At 58.1% G+C, this 15,136-nt stretch overlaps 1 protein-coding gene and 1 long non-coding RNA gene across 4 annotated transcripts in view; one reads left to right on the forward strand and one right to left on the reverse strand.

Annotated features, from left to right (window-relative positions):
* The first annotated feature begins 1,362 nt into the window (after nucleotides 1-1,362).
* The window catches only part of LHX2 (LIM homeobox 2), a 30,613-nt gene continuing 16,839 nt past the window's right edge, over nucleotides 1,363-15,136 (forward strand). For 2 of the 3 annotated variants that reach the window (XM_008273337.4, XM_002720474.5), the window contains exon 1: nucleotides 12,997-13,837. In XM_008273337.4, the coding sequence (XP_008271559.1) occupies nucleotides 13,718-13,837 (120 nt within the window). In that variant the 5' untranslated portion in view covers nucleotides 12,997-13,717. Of the gene's footprint in view, nucleotides 1,867-12,996; nucleotides 13,838-15,136 lie in introns of those variants that run through there. The other variant, XM_070056678.1, reaches the window with a different exon arrangement.
* LOC138845187 (uncharacterized) lies at nucleotides 9,215-12,921 on the reverse strand. Its single transcript, XR_011382017.1, has 2 exons — nucleotides 11,926-12,921; nucleotides 9,215-11,349 (listed from the first exon to the last, which is right to left on the reverse strand). It is a non-coding gene; the product is annotated as an uncharacterized lncRNA (long non-coding RNA).

The following is a 15,136-nucleotide window of genomic DNA, read 5'->3' on the forward strand; positions in this document are numbered from 1 at the left end:
AGCTCCTTCCACTTCCTGTCCCCTGCAATCCTCAGCGGAGAGCTCAGCTTCAGTGTCTTGATCCAGCCCTTCCTGCGCCCCAGCCCAGGTCAGCTTCCCCGCACGCACGTTTGCTCCCATCACCCTCTTGACTCCCTCCCCCGGGGCCCCGATACAGCGTCATAAGGTCATCATGTCAGTGCTGCTCAGTCCGTCTCCCCACCTGGAGTGCAAGGTGCACAACACAGAGACCCTGCCTGCCTGTGAGTCGCCTCCTCCTCGTCGGTGGAAAGCAAGCTGGGCAGAACCAATAGCCTTCCACAGGCTGGGCCTGGTGTGCAGGCCAGTCATCATCCTCGAAGGGGCTAGTGTCCCCATTTCACAGGTGAGGAAACGGAGGCTTAGAGAGGTGTGCCTTGCCCCAGGACACGTGGGCTCGGACCCACTCCTGTCCAACTCTGAAGCCCCAAGCCAGCCAGGCTGCCCATGGGAGCCCAGGATGCCCAGGGGAGCAGTGTGGAGGAATGGGGCTTGGGTTTAAGGACACCAGTTGGGTCGTGGGGGAGGACCCAGCAGGTGACGGCTCTGGGATGTGCGGGGGCGGGGGGGGGGGAGAAGACCCTGGAAAGGGGTTTAGGGACACTGAGGAAATCACCCGCCTTGACCTGCCCTGCTGACCCGGCCTCTGGCACTGGACCTGGAGGCGGAGGTCCCCGGGAGCCCACCGTGCGGCTGCTTTGCGTGTGCGTGAACTTCACCAGGGGCACCCCCTGCCAGGGCTGCTCACGGGGCCACCCCGCGAGGAGCTGCTCATCAGCTCCTCCAGGGAGAGGAGAACTGCAGCTGGCTGGGAGGGGGGCGGGGGGGGGGGCGACTTGTCCCAGGTCTCGGAGCAGCGGAACGGCTTAAACCCGATCCAAGGAGGGAGGCACTGCGAGCGCTCCCGAGCGAGGGGAGGGAGGCAGGGCCGGGGATGGGGGCAGAAAATGGTGAGAGCGAGCAAGCCGCGAGGGGTCGGAGTCAGCGCCGCAGAGAGACGGGGAGACGCGCAGTGAGGGCGAACCGAGCGGCGCGACGGGGACGGGAGATGCGGAGAGGCCCGAGGAGGCGCGCAGGGACCGACCGAGGGACCGGACGCCGGGGCGAGTGACAGTGACAGAGCCGAGGGCGGGGGCGGCGCGAGCGGGCTCGGGACGGCGGGGGGCGGGGCGGGAGGCCCGGGGACGCGGCGCCGCCCCCCGCTCCCCGCTCCCCCCACGGCGCTCCGCCGCCACCGCCGCCGCCGCCGCCCCCGCCCCGGCCCGGCCCGGCCGCCCCCGCCCCCGGCCGCACGCGCCCGCCGCCGCCGCCGCCGCCGAATGACCGCAGCCCGGCCCGCGACGCGCGGCCCGCGCCCACTCGAGGCGGCCGTCAGCGGGCAGCGGGCAGCGGCGCGCGGCAGCCCGGGGGGCAGCTCCCCCGGTGCGGCGGGCCCTGATTGATTTATCAACCGAGACGAGCAACCGGCCCCCGGGCTCCGAGCGCCCCGTCCCCGGCTTCCCCGGCGCCGGTCCTCCCTCGCGCGCACCCCGCCCGGCTCCCGGCCGGCCCCGCAGGCTGGAGCGCCCCGCGGGCCCCAGGAGGGAGCCCCCCGTCCCGCGGCCAGGGCCCCGGCCCCGGCGCCCCCAGCCGGTCCCCCACGCCTCGCGTCTCCTTCGGCTCGGCCCGGCGGGCGCGCAGGCCCTGGGGCTGCCAACTGCCCCGTCGCCCCCGCTGGGCACCGTGCCAGCGACCCAAGCCCTCGCCCTGCCGCTCCCCCCGAGCCCGGCCCCGCCGCCCCCCGCTCCCCGGCCCCGGCCCAGGGCTGCCGGCAGAGCCGGCCACGCCCGCTGCGGAGGACTCGGCAAGGTAAGAAGGCGCCGCGGCGCGCCCCGTGGGGCCTGGAGGGAGGGCTGCACGGGGGCGCGGGCCCGGCCCCCCGACCCGGACCGGGAGCTGCGGCTGCCCCAGGGCCCCGGGCGCGCGAGGGCCCGGCTGGGGCGGGGAGGGCCTCGGCGAGTGGGAGTCGCGCGGGGAGGGACGCGTTGGGCCAGGGCGGTCGTTGCCGGTCTTCCTGTCCGGGGACTGGAGGTGCCGCCCGCATCACCGAGACCTTCTCTTTTGTGGCGTGAGGGATTCCCTTCCCCTCTCGGCAGGCATCCCCTCGGAGCCTGCCGACGCGCACGGGCGCCGTTTCCCGGCGTGTCTGTGGACGAAGCCCCTCTTCGCCTCTCTCTCTGCACCAGCAGCCGGACACCCCCAGTTCAGCGTGTTCGTCCCCTCCCCAGTTCCGAGGGCTCTTCTTTCTCCTCCTCTCCCTCGCATTGAGAAGGAGATTCCCCTGCCCGCGGTGTGCGGCCATCCTCACCCACGCCAGACCGGCTTCCCTGGTGCCCTTGTTCCCCACTTCACCCTGGGTGTGCGGGGTCGACAGCTGGGAGCCAGCCCTTGCGTGTTCCCAGTGCAGGGGCCAGCGACGCCCTCAGCCCAAAGCAGGGGCCCGGCTTCCGTGGGGGAAAGGGGGTGCTGCCAGCCTCAGCCCAGGTGGATGGGGCGTTTGTTTCCAAGAGGCAAAGAGGGGAGACTTTACCCTGAAACAAAGAATCGAGGCCAACCCGGACTGTCCGAGCCTCCTGGAAGACTGAAGAATCTCAGCTTCTGGACGGGAGGGTATGTGGGGGGAGCACATCTCACCCCTCCCCCATCCCTTTAACTTTAAAATAGTTTAATGAACACAGAGAGAGAAATCATTTTTCCCCCTCTGCTTGGTGAGCAGTAGTCTACAAAGAGAATTGGGAAAGGAGGGAGAGAGCTTTAACTCTGATCCCCGCAATTAGTTCCCTGGGATTGGGGTGGGGGCGACCCGGGAGCCTCAGTTCTTCAGATACAAAAGCATTTAGATCGCTTTAGACCGGTTAATCCTGAGTCTGGCTCGGGTCTCTTTTGTTTCCCAACTCCATTGTGGGTTTTGTGCAGTTTCTCTCTGTTCGCGTGATTGACTAGCCAATGGATGGTAATTATCCAAATGTCCCCTCTGTCCTTTGACTGACTTCTATGTATTATGGGCAACTGTCATGCATTCTGTCATTCCATATCATATTACACGTATTATCATATGAAGTCCCCCCCCTTAAAAAGGAGAGAGCCTTCCTGTAGAAGGAAGGGCCCCTGGATAATCGGTGCTGGGCACGGTTGGAATACCGAGCAGGAGACTCACGAGATGGGAGGGTGTGCAGGTAACTTGTTTTGCTGGCTGGGGGATTGGGGTGGTCTCTGAGGCTGGGGCTGTTAGGACTCGTGCTGAGGGGTTGGAGCAGGTTTACCAGCTTGTATTTCTCTAGCCAGACCCTGGGAATGGCCTGGGATACCTTGGGGAGAAACTTGGAATCAGCTGTTTGACCCCCAGAATATCGGAAAAACCTGCAGGACCCAACCCTTTGGGGAGCCATAGAATTTGGTGGCACATGGCCAGGATATCAGCCCTTGGGATCCTACAGACGCCTCATCTCCCTGTGGCCCTTCATGGGACAAAGTCCTTTGGCCCCTTGCCCCAGTCTGGAGCCCAGCAGACTGGGGATGGAGGAGGCAGCTGTCTCTCTTTCAGTTTCCTCCCTACCCCCGCCAGCTGATGCTGAAACTCTGGGAAGGGACAGGCTTTTCCAGTGATGCTTTTGCACAGATAAACTTAGTGCCCCTGGTGCAATTGTGCGTGCCATCACTTAAGAGGGAGGCAGGATTTATAACAAGGAGGCTCTGCAGACGGAGACTCTGGGGTCCTCTGAATCTGTGGGTAGGACTAGCCTTTCTTCTGCTAAAATGTGAAAAAAGTGTTTTATTATTGTCATGGATGTGAAGTGCCGCCCAGATGTACAGCCTCGCAGTTAATTACCTTGTTCTTCATCAAATATAGGAGCAGTAAATTCTCCGGGAAGGGTGTGTGTGTGTGTGTGTGTGTGTACTCAGATAAATAGATGGAAGGATAGATGGATGCAGGCAGGGGAGAGAGAACCTCTCACTCTTTTTCAGACCACAGAAAGAGACAGACTGTTTCATGGGAAGCTTGATAACACTGCTGCAAGGTGCTTTGAATTTTTCAATGATCAAATATACATGATCAAGCTGTGCCTGTTAGGGTGCAAGGTGCTCTGACGGTCAATGGCTATTGATCAGGCTGTTAAGTATTTCTGCTCAGTTTTATAAATATAGATAGATCCCAGATGATTTAAAGAATTGGATAGTTAAGAAACTAGCATGCTACATTTCTTTGGAGAAGAGAAAGCAGGGCTGGTCAGTTACAACAGCCCCCCCCCCAAAACACACACACACACACACACACACACACACAAAGGGTTGTTTACCCTCCTCCCTTACCCCCAATGCTTTGGGTAATGTGAATTTCATTTGTAGGAGTGCTGAAGAATAGAGTAAAAATATTCCAAATGTTTTCCTTGTTCCCCAAGGCTGGCTGAGAACACTTTACCTGAGTCTAGCCCTGTTTATAGGCGAGGAGTTTACTTATGTCTGTCTCACAATTTTGCAACCACAGTGTTAATGCAGACCGATCTGTAGCGAAGAGCCAGGAGGGGGCCATTTTGGGGAGTGGGGGGGGTCTAAGGTCCTTAAAACCCTTCTGGTTAAGAACAGGGAGAAGCGGCCACATGGCCTTTCCCAATTAACTAATTTCTCACTAATCTGAAGATCTATTTAGAAAGGTGTGGAGGGGGTAGAAGATGGAGATTTAAAGATAATCTCTAATTGGTCTGGAAAAATTCAGTCGCTGGTGCCTAGAAAACCTCTCTTTTTCAATTTCTCTATCCTCCTCCCTGACTCCCTTTCTATCTCATTCTCTCATTTTGCCTTCTAGAAATTAACAGTGGACTAGAAAGGAAGAGGCAATAAGAAACAGCCAGTGGAGACAGAGAAGGCAAACTTTTGATTTTTGCATTGTGTGGTGTGGCAATCTTATTTGTAATCGTCCAATTAGCTATTTTGTAAAAGGATCATATTTGAGAAAATCAGCCTTTACCCAGCTCGGTACAACTTAAGCCTGCAGACAATGAACGGTTATGATTTGTTTCCTCATCGTGAAAAGACAGAGGATGTAGATTTTAGATTTTTCTATCTGCAGAATGATCCTTTCCAGCTAAGTGCCCCTCACTGGAGCAGCTCAGGCGTCCCTATTGATAAATTCCTCTGGAAATGGAACCCAAATTGGCATCCTTCAAAAAAGTTGATCCACCTAGGAACGGATGAACCCGTCCTCATTGGGTAGACATGCCCTTTCACCTCATCCTGCCTGACCTATCACTTAATTAATCTCTCACAGATGCAGAGCTGTTGACAATGCCAAAGATAAGCAGTATTTTGAACAAAGCAGGGAGCTTTAAAAAGAACAAACCACACTGAGGTTTGAGGCTTTGAACGCCGTGTAAATCATCAGCATCTGGACACAGAGTCCGTTGTAACAGAGCTGAAGCTCAGCCAGGGTCCCATCTTTGCTGGAAACTTTCGGTGCCATTTGTAACCACTGAGGTCCTTGTCCATCCATTTTCTGCGTCTCCCTTCTCCGCCTCTGGTCCATTCTCTCCCCACCATACCCCCGCCCCCACTCCCACCCCCTTGACTAGTTTTCCTGAAAAGGGTGCTCTGCTTTTCAGTCTTGTCTTTGGCTCTTCAAATCCTTTTTAGAACTCTAGGGTCATCGAGGTGGTCAGCATCGAAGGCTTTGGGTGACAAAATATTGGCTGCATTTTGCTAGTACCTATGAAGGAGGACGTCGGTGCTGGGGGCACCTTGGTGACATACAGGAATAGTTCATTAATTAAAAGACTTGCTAATTGCTGCTTGAATTACTGTATTGCAGAAAGAATGAAATGAGTTTGTAAAATGACAATTTGGGGGATTTTTTTTTTTTTGCTTAAAACATTTTTATAAACGCATCCTAGAAAATGTGTTGCTTTTACTCATGCCTCTGTTGTCAACTATTCAATTGAGCTTCAATTAATGATAATATATGGCCTGGGATCCTTAGCTGGGCCCGACTGATGGAAGAGCTTTGTTGAATTTGGTGCAGGTGGCACTGTTTAATAAGCACAGGAAAGAGTGAATAATGTAGTGCTTGCAAAGAGAAGTAAATGCAAAATAGATCGCTCTAATTATGGCAACCCCCAGAAATGGAGATGCAAGCTGAAATGGCCAACTAGCTGGGAAATTCCAAATAAAACTGATTGTCCCTCCCTACTTTTTTTTTTTTTTTTTTTTTTTTTTTACTAACATGGGAGCTTAAAAGTCAATTTGGATGAGCTCATCTGACTCAACAGAGCACAAATTCAAAATCTGAGTCTGAAGATCTGTCAGTGTTTGCCTAAACTGGCTAGAGTGCTCCACCTGCTAGTAAAATTCAGCCCCGAAACAGGGTCATCTGCCTGCTTCTCCTGCAAGAGGTCGTCACAAGTGTACCACGACTCCTCTTCGTGTTTTATTACAAAGGCGCAGGAGATTTTGGTTTTGTATTGTTTTGTCTGAATTTCCTTATGCCTGAGAAAATGAGTCTATAGGAAATCAAAGTATGGAGACTTAAGCAAACAGAATTTCCCATATACCTGCAAGGGCTCATAATGATTTTCATTCATGCAAAGATCATCGATGGGACATTAGTTGTTTTAATTAATGGAGGAATAAAAATGCGGGGAGGGGGGTGTTGCTGAGGAGCTGGGCTTCCACATGAAGCCCATGCGGAGGACGACTCGCTCCTCACCTTAAAGAGACAATGCCAACTTCCCACGGAGCAGTGGGGACTGCTAATTGGACCCGTGGAATGTTGGGCTGGGTTAGGGGAAGGGTCTCACTGAGAGCAGTGTTGGAGGTGGGGGCCATGCTGGGCATTCTCCATCCCCTGCAACCTCACTGTTCCCCCTGGGAGAAGGTCCACGTCTTAGCTCGTCTCCTGGGAGAGGAACCGCCTCACCTCCACCGAAGGTGCAATTTGTGCTAGGAGCCTGGTCTGCCTGGAGATGGGAACAGAACGCCAGCGCCTGGGAAGCCAAAACCAATGCTCTGTAGCCTGGATTAGGGAAGGACTGGGCTGCTAGGGGGTGACCCATGTGGCAGTGCCTCCAGCGAGTGGGCACCGACCCCAGGGCTCTGATGGGGGCTGGGCAGTGGTCAAGTGTGGCCTTTTTAGCCAGAAATCCCTGTCTGTCCCATGGAAATGTTTACCAGGGCCACCTCCAATCGACTCGGTGCTGGGCCTGACACCGAGTGGATTACTGTTAGCGTATGTGAACCTCATAAAAGGTTTATGAGGAAACCTGTGCTTAGAGATGGAGTTTAGGGGTGTCCTGCTGTCGGCAGAGGGTAGCAGGAAAACGGCCCCTTGTCAAGTGCATGGGGGTGTAAGAGTTGTCAGCTCATCTGGAGTTCATCAGCTCTGTCCCCACTTTTTTCTTGTGAAAATCTCCCTGTCTTTGTAAGCAAAATGTGGTTCCCACTGTGAGAAAATGTGTTGTTGTTGTTGTTGTGTGTGTCAGTCTGAAAGACTTGTAGAACGGCCACTTTGGCAAAAATGGCCTTTCCAGACTGAGCATTTTTCTGGGTGAGAGTGAAATGAATTACCCTGAAGGAATGGCTGGAGTGATACCACTGGGAAAAAAAAGGTGTGGCATTCTTCTTGCAATCTTTACTTTTTTATTTTTATTTTTTTGCTTCCAGGGTAGTTGACATCTTCTCCTGGAAATTAGGAAGTAGACAACAGTTAGCTGTTGGATATTTCGTTACAAGTCTTCTTTCAGAAAAACCTGAGCTGACAGATTTACATTGTTGACAATGTGATTTAAGCAAGGCTCGGTACAAACTTTCCCCACCCTGATCAATAATGGCCAACCCTTATGCTGAGGTGAACAATCCCTGACCCAGTATTCATATTTCTTTTACCAATTCCCTGTAATAAAATTGAACATTTTGTCACCACTTTGAGAAACACTGCCAAACACCTTAAAACACATGTCACACGCCAGCAGCCCCTCACTTCCCTCCCCCGGGAGTTTCTACATCTGGAATCATAATCACAGATAAAAACCTTGACAAAATTGCATCTGAGCACATTCCTCTCTCCGCAGCCCTTACTTTCTCATAACATTTAATACAATATTAATACCTGCTACCGAAAGGCTGGAGGGAGGGGAAGGGCTGCCAGCTTCCACCGCTCCTGATGCGTCATGTTCAAACCCGAAATGCACACTTCGTGTTTCATTTTAAGTTCAGTGCATGTAACAGGGCCCTAGAGAGAGCGCCCTGGTTAGTTCCCTCACCCGCTCGGCTGACGCCAGGGAGGAGGTTTTGGAATTGTTCAGATCGCTGCGGGGAGAAGAGGAGGAGGACCTGGGCTCTGCCTACCTGCCACGGGCCAAGCCAGCTATCTATCTGGTCTAGTGTCACCGACTCAGGGATCGTCTCTGAGGCAAGCGAGGCCCCACTCATTTTTATTGTCGATAATGGTGATTAGCAGATTTGCCGTATGGTGTGATCAAGGCAATGCTCTGGTTTATAAAGAGACGGCCATGGCCGGGCTGCTTGGCTGCTGACAGCCTCACATCAATAATAATAATAATTAAAAAAAACCACCCCTACACCCACCCCACCCCCAGACCCTGCTGACCCACACGCCTTGTGGGGGGTGGTTCCTCACTGAAGACTGAGGCTTCTTTGGCATTGGCGTGGCTCAGCCTCACCCCAGCTTTTCCTGGAATTGCCCACAACCCCGCATTGCTGGGGGTGGGGGCAAACAGGAGGCGGGTTGGAGAGCAGGGAGAAAGTGCAGACAGCATCCCTCCCTGCGGTCTTCCTGGGGGGCCATCTGCATGCCCTGGGTGTGGACTCTCAGGGGTGGCGGCTTTGTTCAGTCCCTGCCACGCTCTAACCAGAATGAGGGTCAAGGTGGGGGTACCCCCTCTCTTTAAAAAATGGAAACCCCCGGGTTTCTGGAATATCTAATCAGCATCTCTAAGAGCAGCCTCAGTGCGAACACACACACACACACACACACACACACACACGCTCCCCACTGGTGAGCAAGGAGTACAATTAGCTGAATGGTGCCAGCAGGCTCAGAAGAGAGGAGATGCTACACTTTCCTCAGGGAATGGAGGCAGGCGACCGCCAGCAGCCTTAAGAACACTGTCCCTTCTGCTTCCAGTCGAGGGAAGAAGTGTGGTTTGGGTTATTGTGTTTTTGTTTTTTTCATGTGTGTGTGTTTCTTTTTTTATTTTTTTGCCTCTTCTTTCCAGTTTCTGTTCTAGAGGCTACCCAGCCTCCAGTACCAGCCTCAAGAGTTTCTGGTCATCCACTGGCAGTGCCCAGAGAGGGAGCCCCAGGCAGGGGTTCTGGGGCCAGGGAGGGTGGCTGCCCTGCGCCCGGGGCTCCTTCGTTGGTGGCTCCCAAAGCCGGCGTTCTCTCTCCCTGCCTTTCCCTCGGGGGAGACTCTCGGAAAGGCTGCAAAAATCTGGGCGCCCGCTCGCTCGCTTGTCAAGAAGCAAACTGTTCACATTCTCCAAGAGCAACATCCCTGCCTAGGAAGAGGAAGGAAGAGGCAAAATAAATAAAACCAGTTAATGTTGTAGTTAACTTGCAAATCAAGTAAATCTGTTGGTGCCGTATTTGAGAAATAAACCATCAGAGCGTCACAGCAAACACACACTTCTGAACGTCTTCATTTTGATTTAATGGTATATCAGCGTCAACTATCGCTTCTTCTGCTGGTACACACGGCCTGATGCCGCGGGAGGAGGGTGCCCATGTTTATCACCGAGTGAGATGACTAATTACACCTTGTCAATCACCGGCTATGAAGACATAAAACCAGCGCGCACAATGAAGTAGTTGCCCGCAGCGTCAATTAGCTGGCGAGTCCGAGGTTACTGCGTGGCCCCGCTCTGGCCGGCTCTAATAACGGGACCGAGCGCCGGCGACGGCGCACGGATCAATCCCCCCCCCCCCCCGCCCCGCTCCCGCCCCTCGCCCCCCGCCCGGCCCGGCCCGGCCTCACTCTTTCCGCGCCGCGCGCGCTTCCTCGCTCCGCGGCCCAGGCTCGGTGGCGCCGCCAGCCCCGGGAGCCCCGGGAAGTTTGCGCGCGGCAGCTCCGCAGCCGGCAGCCGGGAGCCCCGCAGCCTTCGGGGAGCGCCAGGGCTGGTGGCCCCTTTGTTGGAGGAGGCGTGGAGGGAGCGCTTTTGTTCTGAGTTAGTCACGGTGGCCGGCTGGAGGCTGCTACCTCATTATGCGCCGGGTCTGCACGTCTGCTAGGAAGCAGATGGTGGGGAGGTAGGCAGCGGCGAGAGTGGCCAGACCCGAATTCCGTTCACCTGTCACCTCCCACAAAAGGCAGGTTCGGGGGACTCTAGGATTCTCCCCGCAACGTCCCACCCTCAGGGGAGGGGGGATCAGGGGCCGCCGCGACCCGCGCCTGCCAATGTTGCATTACCTGTGGGTGCCGGCCTCCCCCGTACCCCCTGCCCGCGCCTCGGCGGCAGCCTCTCACACCGTGTAAATGTCACTCACGTGTCAGGATGTGTGTTTACAGCCTGTTCCTCTCCTTGTTTGGTCTCCGCGGATGGGGCTCAGCGGTTGCACGGCGGCCCTCGGCCGCTGGGGCAGATTAGCAAAGTTACCGGCCTCTGAACCCCGAGGCCCGGGACGCCCAGATCTCGCACCCCGCGGCGGGAGCCTCTCGCAAACCCGAGCGCTTCCCAGCCTGACGCAGAGGGATCAATAGGCAGGCGCACCCGACGCGATTCCCGGCCGACTTCCGAAAGCTGGGGGGTCGGTGCAGCAACGGATTTGGGCTGCCGGTCGGGGAGGGGGCGACGGAATCGCGCGCACAGGCTGTGGGGTTGGAGGGAGCGCAGAGCTGCGGGGTGCGTTTCTGCGTTTGCTGAGAAGCCCGTGGCAGGAGTTGGGGGGGGGCCCTCTTCTACCACCGTAGCCCTTCCAGCTCCCCAAGACGCACTGTATCCAGCCAGCCCCGGAGCGGAGCCTCGCCGAGGACAAACACTCTGGCCTCGTTACTAAATTTTTTTCTACCCCTTGGGCGACCTCCTGCTGAACCCTGGTGATTCCCAGATTAGATTTTCATTCCCCACTTTCTTTGAAAGAAAGTGTCCCAGATGCGTCAGGGAAGCACGCCCCTGCACTCATGTAGGCGTCCGCGTGCCCGGGCGCAAGTGTGTGCAAGCGCCGGAAAACGTCTGTGTGCACACACGCGCAGGCGCGTCTCTGCGATCGTGGTCATTTCCTCGCTTTGGGGCATCTGTGCGTGTGCAGCGCAGCCGTGTGCAAACACCCTGGGAACTTCAAGAGTTTCTGCAAATACGAAAAACAAGTTATTCCAGTAGGTGATCTAAGCAGAATTCCCTGAACATGCGAGTGTACTTAAGTTGTGCAAAGAATTGCCTTTCCAGATGCATCTTGCTGTTGGGGACCAGACACACACCTGATGCGCAGGGGGTAGACCCTAGCTCGACGGGAGTGGTGGATGAGGCTTTGCCAACAAGGGCAAATTTATGCTGGCTGTATTTTTGCTAACAGAAACGAGCGTGTGCACTTGCACATGTGAACTCGATTGCAAGTGCAAGAACACTTCAAGCACAGGAATATCTATGTAAGAGGGTGCTGTGGGCGTTGAAGTATGATGTCCTGCTGCCTCAGCTCTGGCAGAGACCCTGGCTTTGCGTCCTGGCAAGCAGGTCACTTCAGACTAACGCTCTTCCCCCACTCCCTCCCTCAGATGGAGCCGAGCCTGCTCCTTTAGCCCTGTTCCCCGGTCACTTTTGATCTGTTAAATCCTGCTCCACCAGACACCGGGGTATTGCCTTCAATTCCCGGACAGATTAGGCTAAGCTTTAAGTGTAGAGGCTGGGAGTGGTAGCTGGGATTTACCTGGCAGGCTAGGCTCTTGGTCCTTGGCACAGTGGTGGAACCAGGTGGCAAGGTGGACCCTGGGTGTCAGTGGATCTGTGGCTTGGCACACCCAGTGGGCAGAGGATGGGTCTGAGGTCTTTAAGAAACTTCAGTGGTGCTGAAAGTTTTCAATAGGAGAGAGAAAAGAGTAAGTAAAGAATTTGCCAAGTGCCTACTTAGTACGTTCCAGGCGTTTTACATGATGATCTCTGCTTTATCACCTCCATGCAAGGGGGCCCTCTTGTCTGCCATTGCAAAAGCAAGCTAAGGGCGGTTATGTCACTCGCCTAAGGTTTCCCTGAACAGCAACGCTAGGAACCAGTATTCGGACTCCTGCCTTTCTGAGGTCCCAAAGCCACGCTCACCCCCACTCTTCCAGGCTGGAGAGAGATGGGGAAGAGGCAAGAAGGAGCTACACGCTGGGCCACAGATTGGGCCCTAGTTTACTCGCATCTAGGATGTGTTGGCTGGCCCCCTCGCTGGGAGCCACAGATTTCCCCTCGTGGGCTCAGCTGGGTCCCCAGCGGGCCTGTGCTGCAGCCCGCAGCCCAGGCTCAAGGTCCAGCTCTGAGGGAAGTGACCGAAGACTGGCAATTCTGCCCCAGGCCTGCCTTTCTGGGCCCCCTCCGTACAGCCGGTGCTAGAGGCAGAGGCTCTGGGCTGGGGAGAGCCCGGAGTGAGACCTCCTGGAGCATCCTCCGGCTGCACCTTCTTAGGATAGAGAGCGAGGAGCGAGGGTTTAATTTCCCTTCCTTCCCGGAGAAATCGCAGGAAACCGTTCGTAGCTTAAAAACTCCAAACCCCGCGCTCTGCCTCCTCCCTCCCGCCTCCTCCCTCCAGCCTCGCCCACCAGCTCCCACCATCTCGTCCCTCCTCTCCTCCCCTCGCCTCTCCCCTCCCTCTCGGGTCTCCCGCCTTCCCGGAGCACGCGCTGCCAGGGCCTGGGGCGCCGGGCGGCCAATGGCGCGGCGGCAGGACGTGATGTCAGGCGCGGCTGTAGAAAAGGCGCGGAGGCTTGCGCTGGCGCGGACTGCAGAGCCGGGGCTGGGCTCGGCGCGCGCTTGGAGAGCATTGCGCCGAGGCTGGGCCCGCGGCCGGCGGCTCCTCCTCCCACTCTGCTCCTCCTCCTTTTTCTCCTCCTCCACCTCCTCCTCCTCCGCCTCCTCCTCCTCCTCTTCCTCCTCCTCCTCCTCCTCCTCTTCAATTCTCCGGGTGGCTCGGCTCGGCTCGCTGGCTTCGGAGAAACCCTTACTTCAGTCGCCGACTCGGCGCCCAAGAGGGTCGCCCTGGGCTGGGGCGCACCCCAGGGAGGGGAGGGTTCCAGGCAGCTGGGCTGCCGCTGGCACCAGCCTCTTGTGGGGTGAACCGCGACCGCAGCCGTCGCTGCCTCGGGCAGAGTTTGCGCCCCTGCTTTGCGCCCCGGGCGCCGAAGCCGGGCGGGCAATGCCCGCGGCGTGAAAGCGCCCGCGGCGGGCGCCGACCCCTGCCCTTTTCTGCACCCCCCCTTCCCGTGCCCTTGTGACCCTGGCTTTGGCGCCGCCGCCCAGGCGCCCCGCGATGTAGCTGCCCCTACGCCTCGGCGGGAGGCGTCCTGGCCCGCGGGCGCCCGGGACCCGGAGCCCGGCCTGGGGGCGCAGCCGAGCTCGGGCGGGGCCGGGGCTGCGGTGGCAATGCACCGGGCCCGTTAGCGCCAGGAGCGCCAGGCAGCTGAGGCGGGGGGCAAGCCCTCCGTCCGAGGAGCCGCGCCCCCGGCCCCGCCGGTCCCGCCGAGATGCTGTTCCACAGTCTGTCGGGCCCCGAAGTGCACGGGGTCATCGACGAGATGGACCGCAGGGCCAAGAGCGAGGCTCCCGCCATCAGCTCCGCCATCGACCGCGGCGACACCGAGACGGTAGGCGCGCGGCTGTGGGGTCCGGGTTGAGAGCTGGGACGGAGTCGGGTCCGTCGGCGCCTCCGGTCCCCGAAGTTTAGGGAGCGCCCTTCGTGCCGCACGGGACCTGGCGCTGAGAATCCTCGGACAGGATGCTAGGCCCGTAGCTGCCGGCTGGGGTGTTTGTGTGTGGGGGGAGACCTGGCTGCTGGGGCGCAGCAGGAAACAAGGTCGAAATCCCGGAGCCCTGGGGTGGAGGACAGCGTTTCTCCCGGAGTGGAGGCGAAGTCTCCTTTGCGGCCCTTCTCACCTCGCTCGGCGCCCGGGTCGAAAGCCCCGCGCTCCGCTTCCCGGCTCGGGCTCGGGCTGCTGGCGGCGTCTCCCGCAGCTCCGGGCAGGACGAACCAGCCGGGAGCACTGGGGTTCTATCCGGCGTCACCGGAATCGGGGCCCGCTCCCCGGAGCGGTTTCTGGGGCCGAAGTCCTCTGGGCCAGCACTTTTCGTTGATCGTGTTCCCGGCCCCGTGGCCGGCCGGCCGTGACCAGGCCGGGGCTAGGAGTTCAGGCTCGGCCTGGCTCTCGCGGAAGGAGACTCCACTCGGTTCTTTGCACCTGGCTCCTCCTGGCCAGCCCCACAGAGCCAGTTTCGGGCCCCTAGACCTCCCCGGGGGCGGAGGAGCCGAGGCTGCCCGAGCGGCGGGCCCAGAAGTGACCTTAAGGCCGGGGCGGCGGGGAGCCCGTTCGAAGCGTCTTCTGCAAGAGCGGCGGCCTCAGCGGCCTCTCGGCCTCCCGGCGCTCCTGCCCCGCTTTGAAGCCTTTCGCTCGGCTCCAGCTTGGTGGGGGAAGATTTGGCCTGGGCCTGCCCGGCACCCAGAGACTGTGAGGGTGCCCCGGCACCCCGCTGCACAACCCCCGGACCCAAGAAGGCCTCTGCCGTTGTGGCAGAGGAGCCAGAAGTTGTATGACCTGCCCTGGCCAAAGCCTTCGGCCTGCGGATCCAGAGACCACCGGGGCTTGGGGGCGAGGGAGCCTGCTGGCTCCAGGAAGAGGAGTCTGTCCGGAGGGTGACTGCTAATGGCTAATGATCACTTTACCCCTCTCCTGAGACCCGGCCGGTGGCTCCTTTAAGAAACAGTTTGGAGGGCGCTCTTGGAAGGCTGGACCGGAATAGCCGCAGGCTGCCCCAGTCCCTGCAGGCCGACAAGCATTTCTGGGGAACCGGCTGGGGGACAGGAAGGGGGAGAAGTAGAAAGGGAGCGAGTCGTCCAGACTGGGAGCTCGGCCTGGGCCCGTGGCCGGCTAAGGCTGCGCCGATGGGCC

Source organism: Oryctolagus cuniculus, chromosome 1, assembly GCF_964237555.1.
Source record: "Oryctolagus cuniculus chromosome 1, mOryCun1.1, whole genome shotgun sequence".
Taxonomy (NCBI): domain Eukaryota; kingdom Metazoa; phylum Chordata; class Mammalia; order Lagomorpha; family Leporidae; genus Oryctolagus; species Oryctolagus cuniculus.